Here is a 25,953-nt window from a genome sequence, read left to right on the forward strand (position 1 = left end):
ACTGCAGTTCATTTTCAGCCTGATGTTGCAGCGAACCCCTATGCATGTCCTCCACACGCTCAACTAATCGCACCTGTCTTCCTGAATACTAAGCAGGAAAGTAGACTCTTGGAGCGACCATTTCTCATCACAGGAACAGGTGGTGTGGATTGAAAATTTGAATCGGGTTACAGCATGTTTTCTAGACCGAGGACCAGTCCAAACTTGTCTATAATGATGTAGTCAGTGTTCATAACATTGACTCCTAGGTCAGTTTGTATAATAAAGCTGCTGGTTTTGTTTGAATCTTTGGCATCTTAACATTTTGTATTCATGTAGCTTAACAAGTAGAACATAAGGGAATCAAGGGTTTGATTCCTAAGGGATGTTGTGACTGTAAAATGTTTACCTTCTCAGCCATGCTTTAAATCACTTTGGATAAAAGCATTTTCTATAAATTTGTAGTCACAGTATTTTTTTAATGACCAGTGGTCACTTGTAATGCCCTTGTGCTTCCATATGTGGGTGATTCCTTATGATTATTAAGCTTGTCTTTTTATGGTTTTCTGGTTAGTTTCCTGGAACTTCATCTTTTGCTCACCCCTGAGACACCACCGCACCCTTACAATATCTCCCTCCTCCAGTCCTATAGCCAATGATGCCATCCGTACGGTGGAGTATCTTTATCAGCTGTCATATTATTCGCTGATGAGTCAGGTGATTTGCATAACTCCCACACTGCCCAGGGGAGCCCAATTTCTTTGCTAATTAGGTTGGATGAGAGCGAGAGAGCGGGAAAGAGAGATTGAGGGAGAGGGAGTGACTGGGATAGATGCAGACTGTTGAAAGTATATGATGCGATCAGGCTGAAGATGGTTCTTCGGGAGGAATTGATCTTAAATTGCCTACATTTAGTTTTACTCTCAGCTTGTCACCACCTTTATCTGTGTTATTTCTTTTCCAGTCCTTGAAATCGACTGAGTAATCTTTTGTCTAGCCAAATGTTGCACACTTTGTGACCTTCCTGCTTCAGAATAATTAGTAGTTTCAAGTCTTTTTTGCTATGTTTGATGTATGCGCACTATAGAAGATTCAAACCCCTCATCTCCTAATCCCTTCATGATTTTAAACTGCTTAAATGTTACTCTACATCCTTGCCCCATTTAGTACGCCAGTGGTCGCCAACATGTCGATCTTTGAGACTTCCCCTCTTGATCCCGTAAATAAGAGAAAAAATGTAGGTTTAGGTCTGGACCATCGGGATGACCGGGACGATTCCCAGCAGCCTGGCGCTTTATTGCTTCTATGTACCAAAGTCATATTTTCAGAATTCGGCATGAATCAGTTTCCCTTTACTGCACGCACAAGCGGATTTTGCGTGGCGCAAGCACCGCATGTCTTCAGCACGTGTAGAGTGGATTGGGGAATGGATGAATCAAAATTTGACAGGATTCATTTTTTGTCACAACACCATGACGTGCTTGATCCCAAAATTTAAATGAAGAGTTTGGTTCCAAAACGCAATAAACGCCATTTTTGAAAAAAAAAAAAATGAGTTACTGCCAGAATCAGTATTATATCAGGTCAGTATTAAAAAGTAAATTCTTAATTTTACGCAAAATCCAATATCCGCCGTGTTATTCTGTCGTCTTTTCTCCCTTTTTTCCCCACAATGCAAAAAACGCCACTCCCCCTTTTGTACAGAATGCCATAAATCACATTTTTATAGATTATAGATTACAGCGCATCATTCCACGCAATGTAAACAAACAATGGCGGCACGTTGAGTACACAGAATCCTAGTTTTCCTCATCTACTATGTACTTCCGTGATCACCAAACAAACAAAAACAAAATAATACTTTAATAGCATTGATAAACCTGTGATGGTTTTCTGTGACAGGAAAGAAACGTAAGCTATCAACATCTAATAATTTACGCGAGAGGCACTCGGGAGACGGGTGCTTGTTTGCCCCGGCCGACAGCATCAAGTTTCTGTCATAACACATTGACCCCAGGGGATCTTATGAAAAACTTTCAACGAAAATCGAGCAGGACCAAAACATTTTACAGCTGATCGCTGTGAAAAACGTTAAGCGACGACGTCAAGTATAACTGCAGCAATGACAGTGTTCTTAATATCACAAAGTAAGTGTTTTGATTAATGCCATTAATGTTTATGTTTTTTATTAGTGTGTACAACTAGTCAACTAAATGAATATAACATGGCAAAGATGAATGCACATTTATATAGGCGATTAATTCAATAGATTCATAGCATTAAAAACTAGATTTTTACTCACATTTTGTGGAAAAAAATAATCAGTTTTTATAATAAATCTTTGAAAATCAAGTTATGGATTTGAATTTTTTATGTTTTTATAACCTAAAGATGCTATCTGAAAGTTTGTAACAGAAAATAGTGGTTTTCACCTTTCACTTTCTTGGTATAGAAAACACGTTTTTACAGAAATTTGTCAAAATGGATTTATTGCGTTTTGGAACCAAACTCTTCATATACACAAAATTTAAAAGAAACTGGCGTTGTGCACTGTTCGTAAATGTTTTTTCAACGACGTTGAATTTAAATATGTTATTACCTTATTTGGTTAAAACTTTTTTGTAAAGAGAAACTTCTTTATAATAATGCCTTATCTTATTAAAACAAGATATCGCTATAATAATATTTAAAAACTTTACAACTTTAATTCAACAGAGACAACATTGTATTTCCAACATCCCATGGATAAGTTCTGATAAAACAATTAGGCTACATATCTGATCTAATGTAAATGATTCAAGAAGTCTCTAATATAATAAAAACAATTGATTTTTCATTCCCATTGCGTTTACTACACCGCTTTTACCTGTGAATGACGCCAGCATGCAGTGTTCTGGCCACATTGTGCATGTTAAGATTTTAATTTTGAGGAAGATTTTTCATTATTATGAGAATGAGTATCTCACTGTTATAACATACCAATTTGTTTAAGAATGTTAAGAACTGTGTCAATAAATGGTGTTTTCCTCTAATTTTGCAAAACTGAAAGTGGAAACTTGAAATATTCAGAGTTTTCTTAACTTTTGACAATTAGATCAATTAATTTTATGTAATTCAAATTTAGTTGGCCTAAATAAAACGCCTCAAGTTGGAGGTTCAGGCTGGGCCCTTTGATGGGTAGATCTTGCCTTTCATCAAGTGAGCTGAGTAGGGATGCTAAACAATTAATCGCGATTAATCGTTAGCAGATTAAAAGTTTTTGTGTGTAAACTGTGTATAATAAATATGTATATATATAAATATGAACACATTCATGTATAATTTTAAGAAAAAAATGTATATATAAAAAATATAAATTATACATAAATATACAAATGTATATACACATGTAAACATTTCTAAAACATATACATGCATGTGTGTACATTTATTTATACAAAGTTATTATACACAGTTCACACACCTATATGATGTAAACAAAAACTTTTATTCTGCTAACGATTTATCACGACTAATCGCTAATCCCTAGAGCTGAGCTATTACTAAAACGTGACGTGAGAACACTGTAGATCACTGATTGTTCTGAGAGAATTGTCAGAATTATAGCAGCATCGCTATAATGCAAGATTAGCTTTACCTTTGTGCCTGCGCTGTCGAGCAAGCCTGTTGTCATCTGTGCTTTGTTGTAAGTTTCCCAAACTCCCTTTTAGCTGTGAAAAATATCCACAGGTTGACAATCAGGAACACCATACGAGTGTTTTCTAGGCTTGCGGTTTGCGGTGGCACATTCGTGACCCGCAGTTTGACTTAGGCTACGTTCATACTGCAGTCTGAAACGACCCAATTCCGATTTTTTTGCCCCTATGCGACCTGTATCTGATCTTTTCATGACAGTCTGAACGACACAGATCCGATCTTTTCAAATGTGACCCAGGCCACTTGGGTATGTGGTCCTGAATCCGATACGTATCCGATCTTTTGAAATGCGACCTTCGTCTGAACGGCCAGGCCACATGGATCCGACCCGTACGTCACTGATACGCTACAAACGTCATAATTCTGCATTGAAGTAGGCAAGAACGATAAGATAAACAACAACCATGGGCGACGTTGCTAACACTGCTCCACATCATTAAATTTTGGCCGTATGGGTGCACACGTTATATGATTTCACATATAACAGCGTTCTCCAAATATATTAATATATAGCATATTATTATAATGCTGCGAATAATATGTGAAGCAGCTTTCAATAAATATTTTTAAAATGCGTTTATAAATCCAACAACCCCTGTGACCGGTCGACACGTCCATAAGAGGTATGTTTATAAACCATTGCCTCTTTGTTTCTACATTTAAAAGACAAAGCTGGCAATTCTGGCTATACTTTCGTTCTTTTAATAATTTCTTCATTTTATTTATAAATCACTCTGGGTTATCTGATTTATCTATTTGGCTTGTGTTTTGTTTCCGTGCACTTGAGGCATTTTGCACATTTGTTCTGCACTTTGTTACTTCTAACCTTATTTTATAAAAAAAATTGTATTTATAATAAACGTAAATTCTGATCTAATTTAAGTCTGTAAATTTTGGATTGCTTTTCGTTGTATCGATGTTGCGCTATTGCGTGCTGGCCATGCTTGCGCATGCAATTTAGCCGAACGTGCTAGGTGCTCTTCGTCTCATATTTAGGAGTTCATCAAACTAAACATTAAAAAACGGATGTTTTTCGACGGGTATAAGTTTTTAAAATGTATTTAAAACAAACTGGTTATTTTGTCAAAAGTTAAACTACAAAACAGGTAAGCCGTTTCTTTAAATTTCGGTGCTGAAACGGAAAATATCTGCACCAAACCTATATTTATGCCTAACACGACTGTCTTCGTGTGTTCACTTTCAAATGATAGCAAAGAGATTCCTGAAATAAATAATATCATCAGGTCTTTCTGTATCTAAAGTGAATACAGAGATGATCAAAGTCAAAGCAAGGAAGCAGGTATTTCTATGCTAAATAATAACGCGAAGTGTCTATAAAATCATTAATTTCAGTGTTTTTCTTGTTATAAATTAACGTTTAATGAATTGTATATAAAGCTTAGTTTTTATCATTTACAGTAACAAACACAAATTATTTGTCATTTCTCATTTGTCGTTTTTTTTGTCATGACTGCTTTGACGCGCTAAATCTCCAAATTATATAAAAACACTGAATTGTAGCCGGAGTTTCCAAGGCAGGATCTCCTTTATTTTTTTTAGGTGTAGTTATCAAAATGTTTTTTGTGTGATGTTCTGTAGATCGTGGCTTTAAAATGATATGAGGAATAATTAAACAAATGTTACCTTACATTTTACATAAAAAAACAGAAGATTGTAATTGTGCTGGCTCCGTTGGGAAAATAACTTTAATATTGCAAAAAGAGCTCCACTGTTGACCACACCGTTGTTGACATCCATGTTTAACGTTAGCTTACAAGTGACGTCCTTGACCGTGGAGTACTCTTATGCGCATGCGGGTCACTTCTGGGTCATTTCACGTTCACACAGGAGATCACAAAAGGTCGCATTTTATTGGAAATGTGAACGGCCTTGCAAAAAAATCTCATTTTTTCAAAAAATCGGAATTGAGCATTAAGCCCTGCAGTATGAACGTAGCCTTAGACCATGGATGGTTGTACAAAAACTGATGTGATACAGAGGTAGTGATAAAAATGATGTGCAAACATCTATTTGTGGCGGTCAATTTTGATTTTGTGGCAGACTGAGAAATAAATAAATGTATGTGAACCTATAGCATTTCAACAACGCTCTCACATGTATGATGTCACAGCAGTAGGCAGTGCAAATATAACGACACACCTATAATCTCTCCCACTCTAAGGGGGCTTGCACACCAACGCTTTTGCGCCCGCGGCCGGCTCATGTTTTCAACTCACGCGGCCGTCCAATCACAGTAGAGAAAGGGCAGGACAAGTATCACAGCAACCAACCGTCTCACAGCTGACATATCAGAGCTAACAAAGCGCTTAGCTGAAGAAAGCTGGAACTTACTGTAGCTGAAAAACAGCTGGCATTCGGCGTTGTCCAGGCATTTCAGCCGCGTTTAAAAGTTTTGGTGTGCACAACTCCTAAAGTGTTACTAAATTTGATGGAAAAGCTAACCAAGCCAAAGTGAAGTGAAGTGAGCTGACATGACCTGACCCGTGGGGTATTATGCAATGGAAAAGCGCCATTTAGTTATCATTTCAGCGACGGGTCTATTCGGTATCCAAACATATTATCTATTCTATAACTCAAACTACTGATCCATGCATTTAACTGTGTTGATATGATTGGTTACATGTTTGTGACAATGGAACCTGTCTCTTAATTTATGGAGATAATAGCAGTGGTAATTGATGAATTTGCCTAGGGGTTGTCTTAAAACATATTAAAACACCACATATTCATATAAACAACAATAAAAAATAAAAAGTAAACAATAAAAAGTAAATATTATACCAGTGTTTCACATATATTCATTTATCTGTGGCGGGCCAACACTGAATCAACACTGGCCGCCACAAATAGATTTTTCATGATTCCCATTAACATTTTAATTTTACTATTTAGAACGGCTTAATTCATTGCAGCAAGCGCTCAGCGCGCCTCCATCCTCCCTCTCGTTGTGTGCAGCGCCAACAGCGCGCGCCTCCGCCCCCCTCCCCTCTCTTTGCTACGTGCCTGCGCCTCTCACACATAACAGTGAAAAGTATTTAACTCCGTGTTCCTCCGTGTTCTTTCTCTTTTTCGAGTAAACGTCAACAGTCACGGATGTTACGGCTGATCAAGTTCATCGTGAGAGTAACTTAACAAAAGGTTAGCAGTAGTTTTTCCCACACATACCCGTTCTGATGTGAGTCTGTGTCCGAGCTCTCTCCCTACCGCGGCATGCCCATGCACGTGTTCTGTAGTAACAGCAACCGTGTATTCTCTCATATTTCTGAATTTGCAACAAATTGTTTGTGCTATACGCGATATACAATAAAACTACCACTCGTATTTCAAATAAAAAAGCGCTCATAACACAACAACACTGATGAGAAGAGCAACATCAGTACAGCCTCAATGTAAATGTATGATGATTTTTTCAGACAATGTCGCGTTTTTAGCAGCAGTTAAAGAAAGAGCTGATTGGATTCAACAAAGAGTTACTGAGTCGTGGGTCGTTACTGGGTCCTGTTTAGTCACTATTTTATAGACAACAGAATAGAAACTATGTAAAAATAGCATTCAGTTGTGTTAAAATGCAATATAGTGTGACGGATCAAAGAGTAAAACATGACGCAATGACGTCACATATATGCTAATCAGCGTGTGACGTCATCACCGCCACAGTATCTCAAAATCCTGTGGGAAACACTGATTATACTAATGTAGAGCTGGGCAAAAAATCGCCCCCCCAGATCTATACAAATTTTTTTTTATTTTAGTGCACATGCCTAATTTTTAGTGGCTGCGTGCTTTACTGCATTTATCTGTGAAGTGATGGTTCACCCAAAACAGAAAAAAAATTACTCACCCTCATTTTGTTTGAATAGCTTTTTTTTCTTCAGAGCCCAAATGCAGATTATATTTAAAAATGATGCTTCTCTTTCCCACATTCCCTGTGCCTAACTTGTTGTTTAGGATATTTACTTTGAAATAAAGTGTAATAACAGTGATATTTACAACAAGAAAGTAGAGTAAATGTCTTGTGGACACTTAAAATAGTAGAATTATTTATTCAACACTTTTGGGTCATTTTGAAGATTAAACCACATGATGGTGAGAAAATAATGATAGTTTTAATTTACGGGTGAACTATCCTTTTAAACCACTAATACTCTGCAGAAGTACACATCCTGCATACTTGAAAAATAACGTATGAGTAGTATTTTAGTGTTTTAGACATACTCTAAACTATTACAGTGTTTCATGCATCCAAACCCAGATGCACAAGATGCTGGCTTGTGAGAAAGTGGAGGCAGTCCTGCTGCTGAGGAGAGGGAGGGGCTTCCAGAGTCTTCATCGCGATGCTCAGAAGAGCAGAGCATGTCAGAGCGAGGGAGGGGGTGGGAGAGAGACGGAAGAGATGCGACTTCATCACAAGCAGCTGAGGGAAGTGCAGGGAGGGTGAGTGTGGCCTGTACGAGCGAGACTTACTCTGACTGCCTTTGCTGAAGCCGGCTGAAGACCATCACCCACCTGCAGGAGCCACTGCATCTTCAGATTGCATTAAAACACAGACTTCAGAGATGTTTGCAGGAGCCATGCAGATGTCCAACGAAGGGCTGATGGGAAATAAATAGAATTTGTCTAAATGGTGTCCTCGGATGAACTTAAAGGTTTGTCTTCTCGGCTGCTCAGGAACTCTTTATGAAACTGAAGAGCGACTGCAGAACTTGCAAGTTGTGAATGTTGAATACCGACTTTCTTTGGCAAAACTTTGCATGCCAGTTTTCGCATCTGCGTGGCCGCATTTCGCTTTCATCTTTTCTCATGCACCTGCGACTCATACTCTCCTCATTTGAATTGACTGCTTATTTCATTAAAGTTGAAGGTTGCTTATCGCATCAAGAACCTTTGTACTTCAAGGGCTTGATTCATCAGTGTTTTTGGGTGTCTGATGAGCAAATCAATGTGCGGCTGTGGTTGCAGCATCATCTCGTCGCTGATGAAGAGGCTGGGCCGCTCTGCTTGCTGCTCGGACCTGCTGTCCTGCAGTCATACATCTGAGCACCTGCAGCGGCTGGCCACAGGCTGCCCACCTCGGCACAAGGTAACCAGCTGCTGAAACCAGAACTTGAGACGTAGTCCTGTGTTGCTGAAGTATCATGATTAGGTGCATGAGCCCAAAAACATTTGTTTTCATTAGGCTGAGGTTAGAATTAGCACACTTTGCTTTAAGAATCGTGTGCAGTTTATGCTAAAAGCATTCTGGGGAAAGGAGCCGTTAATAGACTTTGATAAAGAGTTCAGTCTGTCTGGATCAGCACAGCTGAGTTGACCTTGCAGTAGCGTCTCCATTGTTATATGGCCATTAGAGGGACCGGAGAGACCATGCGAATGCACTGCAGTAATTGATTTCAAAATGGAACCAGGTGATTGAATGGCTTTTTTGCTACCTTGACAACCGTAGGACTGTCTTTGAACCAGCATACATTCTTAATGGACGTCTCTTAAAGGCTGTCTGCTGCTGATTTTTCCTTTTCGGCTTGCAAAGAGAGTTTCACAGTAGAGGATTTGAGGTTACGGAGCCTCGTATGTGGCCTATAGTCAATACAGTCTGCTTTGAAACGCTCTAGCTGTTTACTGCCTGGCACAAGATTGATCTGGTGCATCTTGGGAAAATGTTTATGCTCAAGCAAATATGATAAAATATTATGAAGGGGAAAAAGCTTTTCCATACTCCTTAATATAAGCCCCAGCGTTTCGTGGATGGAAAATGGTGGCGTACTTTGTGAGATCAACTTATTTTGACAGTTATTTGGAGTTATTTGCTCCCATCTCCGCAATGGAAAAATGCAATATTATTACAACTTTCAGGGGGTGCAGTAAATATATTGATCCTGAAATTAACAAGCTTGTTTATTATTAAAGGAGTTGTGCTTTAATATTGCATGCTTTGATATGCGATCTAGTCTAGTGCCAAAATTGCACTGATTTAAATGCAGAAAGTCTTTTTCATACTACTTTTCTTCTTTCCATGTAGGCCGTTTAGTGGTCTGCATCACAGTAAACAATTTTTTCTCATGCTGGATAAGCCTCATCTTTAAAAGGTTAGGTTACCACTCTTCAAACTGGTCTGAATCCTTTCATAGCGCTTTTATCGATTAATACCTTCCTCATTGAAACATACACTCAAGGGCACAAAAAGACATTAGCATCGTATTTATAGAATGAACCGAGGGCTTGACTCCGCTGTTGCTTCCTGAGACTGATACAAAACTATAATTACATAGATTAGCATCGTCTTTAATATTGCACATTAACATAGTATGTCATGATAAAGCTAATTACTTTGCTTGCAGGACGTTTTATTTAGACACTGATCCCCGTGAGTTGTCAATGTGTCACAAGGCTAATTTAATAGCTAAGTTTGGTGCACTTTTATTGTCATGCCGCTGTCACACTGAAGTTAGAACCAGGGTTGTTTTTAAAGTATAAGAGGCTTTTGGATCAAAGTTGACAAGGACTGGGGAATGCCTCAGTTTCATGAAAAATTACACTAGCTTCATGGAAAAGATACTGTGTTTCCGTTCTATTGGGGGATGTTGGCAGTCAGTTTCATGTTTGATCTCTTGAGACGACAGCTCTTTTTGTCCCATTGTGTGGTTTCATACAACATACATTACATCTCCAGTAACCACCTGCACTGTAAAAAATCCTTGTTGCACTTACATTTTTAAGTTTAATCAACTTAATTTACAATTAATTTTGACTTTATTAACTAGTGATGAGTTGCTATAAGTTATAGAAATAAACATGAAAAAACATGCTTCAGGGCTTGCTGTATATTGTGAATTCTTCCTTCAATCTTCTTTCTTTGCTGTCCAATTTCCATTTAAGTTGTCTAATAGGTCTGTGGTCTTTAGTTTGACATAATCATTTGTGACAAATACAAGTCCTCTTTGTATATAACAATGCTGCAGTTCCTTTTCGCTGCTGTCTCCTTTTGTTGTAAATTAACAAAAAACTTTGCCTTAACTCGTCAAATCATGGTCTATTTGTTTAGCATAGATGAAAACAAATTGCCCTATTGTTTCTCAGTAGTTTTCTTTGAACAGCTTGAAATGTCTTGACAAGTTCGTTCTTGAGCTTATGCATTTCCTATTAGACATGACATTTTATTTCTTTCCAAGATTTAGTTTGATTTGCTACTTGATAAGGATAACTCGATAGCGACTTTAAATGTCAATAACACAATGAGGAATTATTGCATTTACTACCAAGACTTAGACATTTGTTTTTTGTAGGATTATGTTTCATAAACCCAGATTATGGAAATACACAGAAAATAAGTCAGGGACGTTTCTGGGGATTGTTTGATTTTGGTTTATTCGCACTGCCAAATCTGTATATTTGTATATCTGAATATTTTTCATCGTTTGTGACAACTGTCACAGCCTCATTGTATCACTGGCTTAGAGAATCAATGTCAGATCATTTTTAAATATCCATTTAAACTCCTATTTTATTATTTTTGATCCGTCATTAGGTACGTTTACATGCAACCAAGAAAACTGTTTTTAATCGTATTGATGGCTCAATCGTATTGAAAAGCCTTCATGTAAACACCTTAAAGTGATACTCCATCGTTTTGTCATATTAAACTTATCTAAGAAGAATTGACGCATACCTCTATCATCTTAGTGCATGCATACTATAATGTATGGCGGAATAGCACTTTTGGGAGTACTTCGACTCGGCGCAGTAAAAAGTCGAAGTACTCCCAAAAGTGCTATTCCGCCATACATTATAGTTACACTTTTTAACCCGCTTAGAAAAGTGCCAGGTTTTATTTTGTGCCACCATATTTGGTCGTGTAACTCCTCGTTTTAAATAGGGAAAACATTGTGTTTGGTAAGTGCTATCAAAGTGTGGCCGCGCACTTCAGTGCACACACTAAGATGATAGAGGTATGTGTCAACTCTTCTTAGTTAAGGTAATAACATAGTTTAATATGAAAAAACTATGGAGTATCCCTTTAATCAATCCCTTTAATCCCTCAATCGGATGCAAAATACATTGTGCACATGCGCAGAACATTTTTGTGCTCACATTCAGGTGTTATATAAAACTCTTATATCACATGATTCTCACATGATTCTCGAAACATGCAATAGCAAGGCAGTGGCATTGCGCCTTATTAAGGTAAGGTTACTTGGGTCACGCGATGTACATTCTGCCGCATTTATGTGTACTTTTAAAACATTAGGCTACTTAAAGCAATAAAATAGCGTTGTGACTTTTGAAAAGTGTGTTTTCATCACCTATATCTGGAAACTTCTTAAGAACAACTTTCTCCAACTCCGCTTTGACTTTAATCCAGAGATAAAGCCTGAACTCGATAAGAGATGCTGTTTGCAGTGAGGCGTTGCCAAGTCCTCTTTTTTTTCCGAGTTTAGATTTGAGCTACTGTTTAAATCTTTCCCCGCCATTGACGAGATATCTCGTCAATTAAGAGAAAACGCTTCCCCGCCAATGACGAGATTTTCCGTCTTTCCGCAATACCGCTATTATCCACCAGGTGGCCCTTCCGCAACTTTTTAAACCCGGAAGTATTGCCCTATGGCAAGCGGCTGCATGTCCGTGTCTGTTTTAAAGATCACTCAGAATGGGATCTCTATGAAAAGTCCGTCACAAAAATGGAATTTCTCTGCTTGTTGCTCAAAATGTGGTGTTTTTGCAGAAACCTACCCATATTCAAAAGCTGATTACAAAAGAACCACTAAAGGTAGGATGAAACGTTTTTTTTTTTTTTTGAAAGCAGAGGGTCTGTTCTTTCATTTGGTATATTGTATGTTTATATATTTGAAGAAGAACATTTTCTGGAAGGCATTGAACTTTGGTGAAAATCATGAAAAACGCTGGCGCTGGCTGGCAACTTTTTTAAAAATGCTGGCGGTGAAAGAGTTAAACTGTTTCCACCAGTTGTTTTTTTTTTCTGCGGGTTAAAGATGAAAGTATTTAGTTCATTAGTTATTGGTATTTGGGCTGTGAATAGTCTTTGAGATGCTTTTGAGCTATTTTTGAATGTCCATTTGGGATGGTTTTGATACTCGAATCTGGCAACCCTGGCTGTGCGCTTGCGCAGACGTTCGTTTTCGGATTTTATAGAATGTAAACAAATGTAAACAAACATTTTAATCAGATTGGGTGCATGTAAACTGTATCGTCATAACCTTCAATCGGATTAAATTAAATCGGATTGACAAAATTTTGTGCATGTAAACATAGCCATTGTCTCCGTTGCAATACAGAGCAGATCTACTAAAACCCTTGTGTATATATAGAAAGTTGGGCTGGGGCCAGCGTGTTCTGTGAAACACAAACTTCTGTCTGCTTGGCCGTCTGCCTGCCCTGTTCTGTTTGAGAGGTCTTCTGGATTGGCCCGTTTCAGTTCTCACAGAGTGGCTCTTCACTGTGCTTCACCCACACAGCTGTGTCTTTTGTCTATGTATGTCCAAGCCTGTGCTGCAGTCTGCCAAAATCATACAGACGCATTCACTACGGCACATGGTCCCGGCTGGACACGTATTGCTTAAATGGTATGAAAGCCTGGTGCTAGACACAGGCTCTTTGGCTAAGTGAATGGTGCAAGCATTTAGTCAATAGCATTTTCTTTTGCATGTGGAGAAATGTTGACGTAATTGCGGAGTCAGTCACTGAGGTACACATAGGCAAGATCAGAAAGCGTGGTTTGGACTTATGTTGCACTTCAGTGTACATTCAATTAAAAACACTTAGATTTATGAAGCTTTTCCTTTGCAAGAATTGTAAAATGCAGGCCCTAGAGTATATTATGGTCTTTTCTGTTGATGAGATATTCAATGTATTATACATTTCTAAATTCATCTGTTAACATTTTTTCTGAAAATATGATTAGATTTAACTTGTTCGTATAAAACAATGCTCTTTTAAAGAGAAATTGCGCATTGCATTAGAGGGCAAGGCTTAGCTGAATGTTGAATTGATATGATATGATAATAAACCGACCAAAAAGACTGTGGCTGCTAAAAATATTTATAGAATATTTGGAGATGAAAATTGGCAGTACAGGAATAAAAGTTCAGAAAGGACTAAACATTAGATAAGATCTGGTACAGATTGAAATATCTAGAAATAAACCTGTGGCTACTGCGTAATAGCAGTAACATTGCTCACAACAGGTGATTTGAAGTCTGGCAGTATAGTTATTCTTTTACTGTGAAGTTTAAATGAGTACAAGACAACTTCTCAGAGGGTTTTGCTGGTTTCCACGATCACAGTAGTACACAATATGTATAAATGCTGTCAGAAAAGCTCCTCTTTGATTATTAGTGAAGTGAACCAGTCAATTGGTGATTGGCCGATTGCCCTGTCAATCAAATAATGCCCCCAATTGTGTTTTTAACAGGTCCATGACAAACCTTGATCTTAACAGGTGCTCTTACAAATTTTCTTTTTGGCTTATATGAAACTCACTGGTAAAACAGAAGCTTGCTGTTCAGGATTTGCTAATTTATTTTGCAGGAACTAGCTGCTCAGTTTTGACACCTATGTGAGGCAGTATTGCAGATGAACATGATCTAGACTTTGTCTGTGGGAGACAAACAATTTTTTTTTACACTGAATTAATTCATGTATGGTTTTTGACGTAGCTGACTGTGAAAACATTACAGTCAGAACGACTTAAAATAACAACTGAATAGGAAGAAAATTAAAAACTTAAAAAATCATTTTGCATGACCAGGGGCCGGATTCACAAAAACATTCTTAAGACAAAAAATAAGAACAGTCTTAAGATAAATTATAAGAAATTCGTAAAAAAAATCTTAGAAAAATAGTGACACTTTCAGCATTTTTAGCAAATAGCTTTGTGAGAAGAGCTTTAATAGAAAAGTTGCGCAATTTCGCGCGTTAAAGGGACATTCCAAATTTTTTGGAAAATATCCTAATTTTTCAGCTCCCCTAGAGTTAAACATTTGATTCTTACCGTTTTGGAATCCATTCAGCTGATCTTCGTGTCTGGTGCTAACACTTTTAGCATAGCTTAGCACAATCCATTGAATCTGATTAGACCATTAGCATCGTGTTAAAAAATAACCATAGAGTTTTGATATTTTTCATATTTAAAACTTGACTCTTCTGTAGTTACATCGTGTACTAAGACCAACAGAAAATTAAAAGTTGCGATTTTCTAGGCCGATATGGCTAGGAACTATAATCTCATTCTGGCGTAATAATCAAGGACTTTGCTGACCGAATATGGCTGCAATAGCAGGGGGCTAATGGTCTAATCAGATTCAATGGATTGTGCTAAGCTATGCAAAAAATTGCTAGAGCTGAATGGATTCCACAACGAATCAAATGTTTTACTCTAGGGGAGCTGGAAAATGAGCATATTTTCAAAAAAAAGTGGAATGTCCTTTTAAAGAAAGTCGTACAGTAGAGGAAATGTTTTGATGCCTTAAAAGGCATCATATTGTTCCTCTTGGTTCTGTTTAACTGGACCATGCACCAGTTTTCTTTTTCTCTTGGCTGAGGAACAAAAGCAGTTCAGTTTGAATGAAAAACTTCGGAAGCCAGTTTTAGTACCTAATTTGATTTGGCTCATAACAAAAAGACATTTTCAGGTGGTAGCCTTATTTCTTTTCCTGTTCATTCATAATGTTTCCTGTAACTGAGGTGTCCAGGAGGAGATGACAGTCCGGCGGTTTTGTAGGCAATGACATCATAAACCAATACAACCGCCACTCTCTCCTCCTCCTCCTCCTAACGTTCTATCTTAGAGGATCTGCCAAAACCCATTTTGGCTTCACCTTCCTCTCAGCGCCGTTAGATGCAGATAAATGACCTGCCGCTGAAGTGTACACAGTGGTAATAACTGAAGAAATGATGCATCTCACACCCTTATCAGACTGCTCGACTATGCCAGCCCAGCCACATTCCCAGGGATCAAAGCCACTTGAAATCACTTAAAACAGTTCAGGATTATTAAACATGCATGTTTAATAATATGCAGTATATATGAAAAATCTGCATAACTATAATAACTTTGCTGTTGAACAAACTGTTGTATTATGCGGAAGTTGATGTGATATTTACATCACTACTGAGAATGAGTATAGGTGATTTACTTACGACGACAACCTAATTTTTAACCAAAGTGTATTGTTTGTTGTACAATATCAGTATTCTGCGATTTAACTTGCATATCAGTTTAGCACACAATGCAGAAACCTACAACAACAGTAGACAAACGGCATGCTGTGTGAAGTGTACTAAACTTAAATTACTGTTGGTAATGCCGGCTTCGCTTCCATACACTTTAACACAGACTGTCGCCCTTAATGCAAATGAAGCTTAATGTAATCATGTCTGTGTGTGTTTGTGTACTGCCAGTTATATTGCAGTACCTTCACTTACTTTAATTCACTTGTGCACAGTCTAACAGTATTAAATTTGCTCCAAGGCTAACAGAGTTGCACGGATGGACCATTTTGCACGACGTGAATACTTACATGCAGTTCACATTACCAGGCCACAGTCTCTGTTGGCATGCATTTAAATACAGTACTGTGCAGAAGTCTTACTGTAGGACTAGATTTGTTGTTTTTGCAATGTTATAGTGATCATATATATTTGTTTCTAAGTATCTTTAATAGAAAAAACAGGAAGTGTGTGTATATATATATGGTATATACACTCAAAAAAATAAAAAGTTGGATTTACTTAAAAAAACTTCGTCAAGTGGGTTCCACATAGCTTTGTTAAGTAATGTCAACAAATAAAATGTTAGTTGTATTTACTAAAAAAGTTTGTGTAAAATTGACAATTTTAATGTTACATGGACTAAAGAAATCCTAGTAAAGTCACTATTATGAAACATTTAATTGATGAAAAAAAAAATAATGATTTAATAACTCCATAACAACGAATCAATCAATCAGAGTGCAGCGGCTCAATACAACCTTTATTTAATTACAGTTTATCAAACATATCACAAACATATTTGAAATGCAATGTAACATCTCAAACCGTTTGTTGGTTTGTTTTGTTCTAAAATATATCAGAACAAGTTAATTAACTAATACTTGGCCACTTATTACTCAGGTACCTATCTAATCGTGCTACACTTTTGCAAGAGGGTACAACAATTCTGCCAGAACAACAATTTACCCATAATACACTGCAGCATCATCAGCCAATGAGATGTAAGTCTGTATTGGTTTTATTAATCTGTTACTTTTACGCAACAATGTTTTATTGGCTGAACAAATAATTTTGAAGTAAAGCTGACAAGACACAGTCTTTTGTTGAAATTACTAAGTTAAATTAATCATATGCCGTTACTTGTGTTTGTTAAGTAAAGTGAACAAGAAATTATTTAGTAAAACTGACTCCAACCAAGTTCATTTTTTTGAGTGATATATATATATAGTATTAAAAACTGATGCGTCAAGTTTTTGGGGTAAACTCCCCTTCCACTTGAGCAATAGCAGTGGATGGACATTAAAACATCTAAAACAAGAAGTCTGGTGGTGGTGGCCTAAGACTTTGCACAGTACTGTATTTGAAGTAAAGATTTTTTTAGCTGTTTTATACTTTTAGTTTGGTCTTCGTAGAGCAAACAGGGTTGATGCAGTGCTCCGCTTGAAAAAAGGAAGGGAAATTGAAACATCTGATTGAAGAGCGTCACCACATAATTATTTTCCAATCGGCTCTTGGGTGATTGTGCGTGTAGATCTTTCCTGTTATCTTGGAAAGGCTTCGGTAATCAAAAAGCTTATCTAATAAGTTGCTTTAAACACTTTGAAATTGCCTTGAGAGCTGCAGCTTCATATATCTACTGTGATAACACCCTAATCCAGCCCTCTGAGAGGAGAAAACCTATTGGATGGATGCATGCTAGAGATGGAAATCGGGAGATATCTGTCGATATGATATGTGGACGTTTGGGTGATGATATGATAATATTGTGACTCCCCCCCTTTTCCTCTATGGTGTATAGCTATTCTAAAGTGTGATTTATTGCTATCCATTCTCTTACATTGTGTGATTTATTTCTGAACCTATTCTTTCGTTTTTGGTCAAATAAAAAGTATGTTCACCTAATGTGTCTTTACTTTTTCACAGACCTGCTATGAATGGGGATGAATCTTATGTATATTCTTGATATAAGGATAGGAAGTTTCTCAATTGTACATTTTCTGCATAAGTGGATGTTCAATGAGTGGTAAATTAATGTTTGTGCTAGAAAGATCATTTGTGGTGACTATTTTTAAATTAATGCCATGATTTTGTCTATTAAGAAGTTTTTGGATTCTGGAAAGTGGCTAGTAATATTATGTGTTAATTTATTTTACCAGCTTGTGCAGCCATAGTTACTAGGGATGCTCCAATCAATCAAGGTTGGTATCGATCAGTCATCACATTGAATGACTCCATCTGTATTCGCCAAATTCCTAAACCGATCTTTCCATTTACTTTTGTCATCATAGGGCTCATGGATGCAGCCGCAATTTTTGAGACCATATTACGCAGTGTGAGCATCTTTACAACCCGTTGCTGATGTGCATCCTGCAAATTTGGATTTTGCTGCCTGTCTTTACAGAGATATGTGGTATAATGAAGTCGCGTAACTCCGCCGTCATATTTGCAATATCGGAAAACACATATATCGGTCGATCTCCAGTCAATGGGTACCATCAGCTGTGTGCTAGCATATTTAATAAAATGTAATATCTATCAATAAAGTCATAACCATGCTATCATCGGTTTCTGCTTGTAGAAACTATGGCAACACGAGTAAACAAATGCAGAAGTGGTCATTATACAGCATGGATCACGCAGCTGTTGTACCTTGCAGCTAATTCATTACAATGGCATAAAATAATATGACCAAACAAACAGGTTTCATAACCTTATTCGTTAACATGATAAGCAAATTCCATCTCTGGAATGATGGGAGATGATGTTTTCGCTATTCGGTCTCCTTCGTACGTCTTAATGCTTTGGCTTTGTTTTGAAAGTGTGACATCTAGTGGTCAATTCCTACATATTTTACTTTTTAAAGGGGAATTTTTACAAGACCTTTTTAAGATGTAAAATAAATATTTGGTGTCCCCAGAGTACGTATGTGAAGTTCTAGCTCAAAATACCATATAGATAATTTATGATAGCATGTTAACCTCTCGACGCGCACTAGCTCGGGGCGGGATGACGTCAGTTTTTTATGCTGCTAACAATATCTATATATACTGTCTACAAACATTAATAATATTAACATCGTTATAACATTACTATACATCGTTTAAAAGGTCTACGGGTTTAACATCAGTGTAAGGCTGTCACTTTTGAGAAAAATAAAATTCGAACGGATTTCGAATATCATGCAATGTATCCGAATATATTCGAATTTAATGCCCGTCATTGACAAGCACACATATCCCGGGCTTGAGCGTGTTTGTGAGAAGTAATTTCATTGACAACAAGCACACATATAGCCTATCCCGCGCGTTTGTGAGCCGTCATTGACAAGTACATTAACCCTGCGTGTGCTGTTTGATTGACCGTTTTTAATGATAGAGAGCACAAACCATTTGAGACTTGAGATGAAATTAAACTTACCACTGAGTTAAGCAGATCTCTTTTGAGTCTGTCGTCTATGTGAAGCGCAACAGTCAGCACATGATCATTTCAAATCCGTTTACAAGACAAATGCTGTTGTTGTTTAATATAAAGTTTACATCGCGTTGTAAAAATTATCTTCATACACGCTAATTTCATAATGCGAACGTATTAACACAAGCTTTTTATTCTGCTATAATATTTAACACTATAAACAATATGTCATTTTATATACAAACTATAATTCTATCTTGACATGCACATTAGGTTCATGTTGGTCCACTTTGATTTCTTCTCTTCCGCACGCACAGTTGCTGTCGTCGGTCTCACTCTCAGCCTCCTTCCTATTACTGAGGTGTTACTGTAAAAAATGCGCTGCACATGGCATTTTAAAAACCGGATGGTTTATTTATAGTTCGAATACGGATATTTCACGTCATGTTCGATTCGAATATCGAATAAAAAGTGACAGCCCTACATCAGTTTATGGTCTCTGTTTTCAGATACAGATGCTTTAGCATCATAAATGTAGTATTTTGTGACAGAAGTCCTGATGACAACATGCAAAAAAAAAAACGTGACTTCTTACCTTTGTGTTTATATAACGATCGCGAATCGAATCCAGTCTGTTTCAGGTGTGTGAATAACTCATGAAAACCGTCAAATAGAATACATCCAATGACCATTTTTGTCCACAAATGCGAATAATCTGTGAAATATAGATATATTGTCCATTGTTTACATCAGATTTCGCATTAACGTCTTGTTATAGAATATAATATACAATGTGAGGACTATTTATATCGTAACACTGTATATGAGATTACACCTGCGTTCAAACACACGTTCAAACTTTGTTTTAAAAAGTAGGAGGATAATACATAAAATCCAAACAGTGCTGTCAAAAACCGTGACGTCATTTGACTTTCTTATTCCACCAATGACTTTATGGAAAATATGGATAGACAGAACGTGTAGCCAATTAGATAACTTTGTGTGACGTTTTATTTCCTGGTGTGGAAACTGCATTTTATAGACTAACATACCATACTTTGCGGACTATAAACCGCACCAGAATATAAGCCGCATCATTAAAAAATGCGTCATTAAGATGAAATAACATATATATATATATGAGTCACAGTGGACTATGTCGCATTTATTTAAAAAAATTATTTCACAAAGTCCAAGCCGAAGAACAGACATTTAATCTGGAAAGGCAAGTTATTCAACTAAACAATATCAGACTGAATAGATGTCTGTACGTTAAAGTAATATTATCAGTTGTTTAAACGATAAACCATAGCACAGAACTTACCTGGAAGGTTGAATAGGTTAAATTAACCGAACAAGCCAACTAGCGGGAAGTTCGCATACTTGTCATTCCACATTACAGAATCCATTGAATTACATAATTACAGACGCAGCATAAGGCGGACTCTCACGGCTATAGACAGTAATGTTGTCTCTTGTCTCATAAATGTCAAAAATATTTCATACTGACTTACAAGGCGCTCCTGAGAATAAGAAGCTGCACCTGTCAGCTTATGAAAATAACCCACACCTTATAGACCAAAAAAATACGGTAAGGATAAATAATATAAGAACGAACGTTTATGCATGTAAACCAAGACTTTTATTTTGGTTTATTTGGCTGACTGGCACTTAGAAAAGGCACTAGTCTTACAAAAACCCTTGCAAGAGGGCCATTTTTGGGCCTATTGACCTCAAACATGAAACATAACTTCTTAAGACTTGTGGCTTTAGGATCAATGCATTTCTAGGTTTCACACACACATTTATAATTAAGATTTTTACAATTTTTTATTAAATGTTTTATTACAATTATTTCAGCCTCTCTAACTTTTTTATTTTTAACTTAAAATAATTTTGAAACCTGGGAAATGAAGCTCAAAGTGTCTCCATTCTAATTATACAATAGTTATTCTTATACTATAAATGGTTTAGTAAAAACAACCATTTTTGCGAAAGTAGGTCTTTTCATGGTTTGGGCTAGAGTGGGGGTGCTTTTCAAGACATGGAAAAGTCAGATTTTTATGATATGTCCCCTTTAAGGCCTAGTGTAACATCTTGCTTTACTTGTTTCATGGATATACAGTAGTCATGCATTGCAGTCTCTGCCCATCTTTGCAGGTTCATTATCTTAATCAGCTTTCTATCAGTCTCAAGTGTTCTTGCACTCCTTATGGGATTACACAGCTCATCCCTGCTTTCATTTTCACAGTTGTCGTCAGTTTTTACTGGCATCTCTTACATTTCTGAAAGTTAACACAGGGCTTAACCTGTTGTATTTGCACTGTTTTAGTCTTGCCCTTCCAACTTTTCCATTGGCTCGACAACAAGCATTTTTATTCATTTTAAAGGGGCGGTGAATTAGTCGATTTTATTGTTTTATACTGTTGCCTGATGTCTACTTCTGAAGTCCGCGTGGTTTTTACATTCAAAAACATCAAAAACAATAAGTAATAGGCTATTTTGTAACATAGATTAGTGGCTGTCTGGAGAAATGGTTCGTTTGAAGGGGCGGGCCGCATTGAAGACCTGGACGTAAACACCCACTGCTATGATTGGACGTCTTCGTTCCCCGTCATTACATGTGGGGAAATGTTTTAAAAACATTAATGTGATAAAAATAGCAGCCGAACACAAATATGTTTGAGCCACAAAAGATTCTGGGTGCTAAATATGATACGCATAAATGACAATACGTATATTAAAGTAGAAACAAAACTCGACGTGACTAAATTACCGTATACAACACAGTAAGCGCGCATCAGAATCTAAACTGCGGCTAATAAATCCTTATCAATAACTTTGTATAATTCGATTGTGCTTGTGAGGTTGCTTTTACATTCACGTAATGTTAAATACCACAGTTATATGATAAAAAATAAGCTTTGTTGAGTGTTTGACCTTTCAAACGTAACTCGCCTAAATTACCGTATACAACACAGTAAACGGGCATCAGAATCTAAACTGCGGCTGATAAATCCTTCTTTATAAATAACACTGTATATTTCTACCGTTAAATTACAGTCGTGTTGTTAAGTGGTGTATCTTTATTAATCGTTTAATGTTTTTAGTACATTAAAACGGTCAAACATACGTGTTTAGACACGGATGTTACAACAGACATATCAAGCGATCTCTTCTAACAAAGCAATAGTGAAACGCAGTAACTTAAATAAAGTAAAATGTCTTACTGTGTATAATGCTGTGTCATTGTTGTCAGATCCAATATAAGTGGTGCTTTTAATCACAGTCTCTCTGCAAATCCAGCATCGACTTCTTTCCAAATAAATCCGTGTACACAAAGTTAACAAACACTCCCCACACGAGCTGGAACTTCTTAAAAAGCAAACTTTTTCCAGGCATTTAATGTTATGTTCCAAGCCTCTGAATTAAAGTATTTAGCTTCTGTGTTGTTCCCACGCGGTTCTTCCACAACCGAAAATGCGTTTCCAGTCTTTCATAACAGATCACCGCGTCAAAATAAAAGTCTCTCAGAAAAAATGTATTTAAAAGTCATTTTGGTTACATTTGTCAATCTTTAAAGACATATTTACTTGTTGAGACACACGTGTGTCACGCGAAGCTGTGGGCGGGACTTCAAAAGTGGTCCTTGTATTTGGCTATGGGGCGGTGCTTCAATTCTACTTTGACGTCATAGATTTCCGAATTCCACACTGGCTTGTTTTACTGGCTTGGTGCCAAAAACGGTTATATTTCAGTAGCACGGACGTTTTCAGTTCTGAAACTTGCAGGATGTTCATTTAAGTATGATGTCCTCTTATATAACAAATTATCAAGTTAAAATTGAGTATTTGATTCACCGCTCCTTTAAATAACTTAAGAAACACACATAAACCCATGTTCATGTTAAGCGAACAAAGTCATTCCTTGCTGTTGAGCCCTGAAACAAGATATTATCTAACATGCTACATAAGTGTATTTTGACATGAAATTATTTTATTCATGTACAGTAGTTCAATTAATACAGCATTGTGATAGCAGCACAAATGGCTTGGATTAAAATTTCAAACACACAGGATAAAATGTAGAGCTTTAATGCACTGAAGTTGCTTTGGATAAAAGTGTTTGCCAAATGTAAATGTTGTTTGTAAAGCACACTTATCGGGCAATGATGCCCTCTGCTGGCTTTTTGTGGTAGTAAATGATTGTAATCTATCAGCTATATTCTTTTAACAGTCTCATTAAGGTTTCTTCAATCTAAATTATTTTTGAATACATTATATTAAATACCATTAATTAGGCATTGCTCCTTATGTTCCTCACACAGTGAGGTGCTGCATGAGACGTTTTGGCCACTTTCTATTCTGTCAAGTTGTGCCAGGTTACCCCAATAATAAAATTATCGCTTCTTTCCAAATTCTGCTTGCATAACTGCATGTTAAACATCAAATAGGCTGTGATTGCCTGTTATGTTTTTTGGGTTTGTTAAATTTCATCTGTAGAGAAGATTGAAAGTTATTGCTGGGAAGAGACTGCATTATAGGATTTGTAGTTGATTCTAAATAAATAACTTGCAACGGCAACTGTCTGTTTTGTGTGTGAATTAGTCTTTGTTTGCGGTTGTTTGATACTGTTACCACAGTTTCCAGGCTAAGCCTCGTGTTAGATTATCCGCTGCCAAGCAGGAGAGCTGCCTATTGTTTCAGTGGTGTTTGTATTGCATCTTGCCTAGCATATATGCAAATGTCTATTGTTTTATTTCACAGGCATGAATAAAAGATCATGACTCATTTTTCAGCACACTTCTGGTTTCAAATACATGCCTTTCATTTTCCTAATCCAACTTAAGTAAAAATCATTCTGCTGCCTCTTACACTTTTCTGGTCTTTGTTTCCTCAGAATGCCAAATCCTTGTCCTCCTCAGACAGCCTAGCAAAGGTGCAGGAGGTAGCAAGCTGGCTTTTGGAAATGAACCAGGATCTGCTGTCGGGGGGCAGCGGCAGCAGGGCGGCCCAGCAGCAGAGTCAAAGGCCGGGGGCAGCGGGGGCAGGTAACAGCACCTCCGGCGGCCACACACCCCAGCCCCAGGCGGAGCTTATGAACCAGGAGGAGCAGGAGGCACAGGAACCGAGGAGGGTGCCAGCCGGGGAGGAGGAGGAGGAGGGCGGAAGCGAGCAGCCGAGAGAGGAGGAGGAGCCGTGGCCGTCCGGAGGCGAGCCGGTTGTGGAGCGGCACAGGAGCGAGGTGAACGGAGGAGAGAAGGGAGCGCAGTGGATGTGGGAGCAGGAGCAGAGACGGCGGCGAAGACGGCATTGTGGGGAGGAGGACAACGAGGAGGAGGAGGAGAATAATAACAGTGGAAGGGAAGGGGCGGGACTTCGTTCTGAGGAAGATGACGACCGGCCGGAGGATGGGGAGGAGGAGGAAATGGACCAGGACAGTGATGAGTTTGAGCATTCAGATGATAGTGGGAGGGAAGAGGAGGAGGAGGAGGACCCTGAAGAGGAGGAGGAAGGTGAGGAAGGCCTCCACTCGCCCTCCCTCAGGACCAGTGTTTCGGACCTTAATGACAATACGGACCAGTCTTCTGGACGACAGCACCAAAGCAAAAGGGACACGGTAAGCATTTAAAATTAACCTTGTCGGCTGGCTCAAATGTAATGTTTTTTTTTTAAAGCTGAAATGTGATGATTCTTCTGAGAACATGTGTTAAACTTTTTCCCACATTAGGAACTTGTTTTTATGGTGTCTGTCTCCCTCTACTGGGCATTTTTGAACATGCAACAGATTTTCTTTCTTGGGTTCTGCAAGAAGTTTTTGATCCCGGTCGGGCAAGATTGGTCTTTGGTCTTCTTACCTAAACCATAGCATTTTCATGGAACACAATATATATATCTGAGGAATAGAAATGTATTAGTTGTATTCCTTATGCAACAACAGTTCTCTTTTCGTAGTACCCAAATAATATTTTCTATTTTTTGGGGTGAAAAACTATTTTATTATTAATAATCATTGATGCATAGCATTTTGTTATCCATCTTACTTTTATGGCAGCTTAATCATTGATTTGTGGTGACATGCAGCATTATTATCACCTCTTAAACCGTAGCAAAGTCTGCACATTGTTTAGGCCTGTGATGGGTGGTTGTAAGGCTCAGTGCTTTGCTGGGGAATTTGCATTAGTTGCCTCTGGCCACACATACATGTGTTTGTGTAATATATATTACATAATGAAAAGTGCTTTAAAACAATTTAATGATCTTGTTTATACTAGGAGAAGTTTAAGGGTCCGTATTGTACTGGTGAAGACTTAAAGAGCACCTATTTCATTGCTAAAAACAACGTTATTTTGTGTATTTGGTATACCGTACTTTCCGGACTATAAACCGCCCTGTAGTATAAGCCGCATCATGAAGACGAAATAACATCTGTAAGTTACAGTGGACTATACGTCGCGTTTATTTAGAAAATGATTTCACAAAATCCAAGCAGAAGAAAATGCATTTAATCTGGAAAGGCAAGTTATTCAATTAAACGGTAGCCGGACAGAACAGCAGGCTGCATAGATGTCTGTACTTTAAAAGTAATATTATCAGTTATTTATATGATAAACCATAGCATACAGAA

The 25,953-nt window shown here is 37.6% G+C and overlaps 1 protein-coding gene across 2 annotated transcripts in view; it reads left to right on the top strand.

Moving 5' to 3' along the window:
• Positions 1-25,953, top strand: part of fbxw7 (F-box and WD repeat domain containing 7) — a 183,194-nt gene that overhangs the window by 52,918 nt on the left and 104,323 nt on the right. For both annotated transcript variants that reach the window (XM_065254688.1, XM_065254689.2), the window contains exon 3: positions 24,226-24,945. In XM_065254688.1, the coding sequence (XP_065110760.1) occupies positions 24,295-24,945 (651 nt within the window). In that variant the 5' untranslated portion in view covers positions 24,226-24,294. The remainder of the gene's footprint in view (positions 1-24,225; positions 24,946-25,953) is intronic.

The sequence above is a fragment of the Paramisgurnus dabryanus genome, chromosome 4, assembly GCF_030506205.2.
Source record: "Paramisgurnus dabryanus chromosome 4, PD_genome_1.1, whole genome shotgun sequence".
NCBI classification, from domain to species: Eukaryota; Metazoa; Chordata; class Actinopteri; order Cypriniformes; family Cobitidae; genus Paramisgurnus; species Paramisgurnus dabryanus.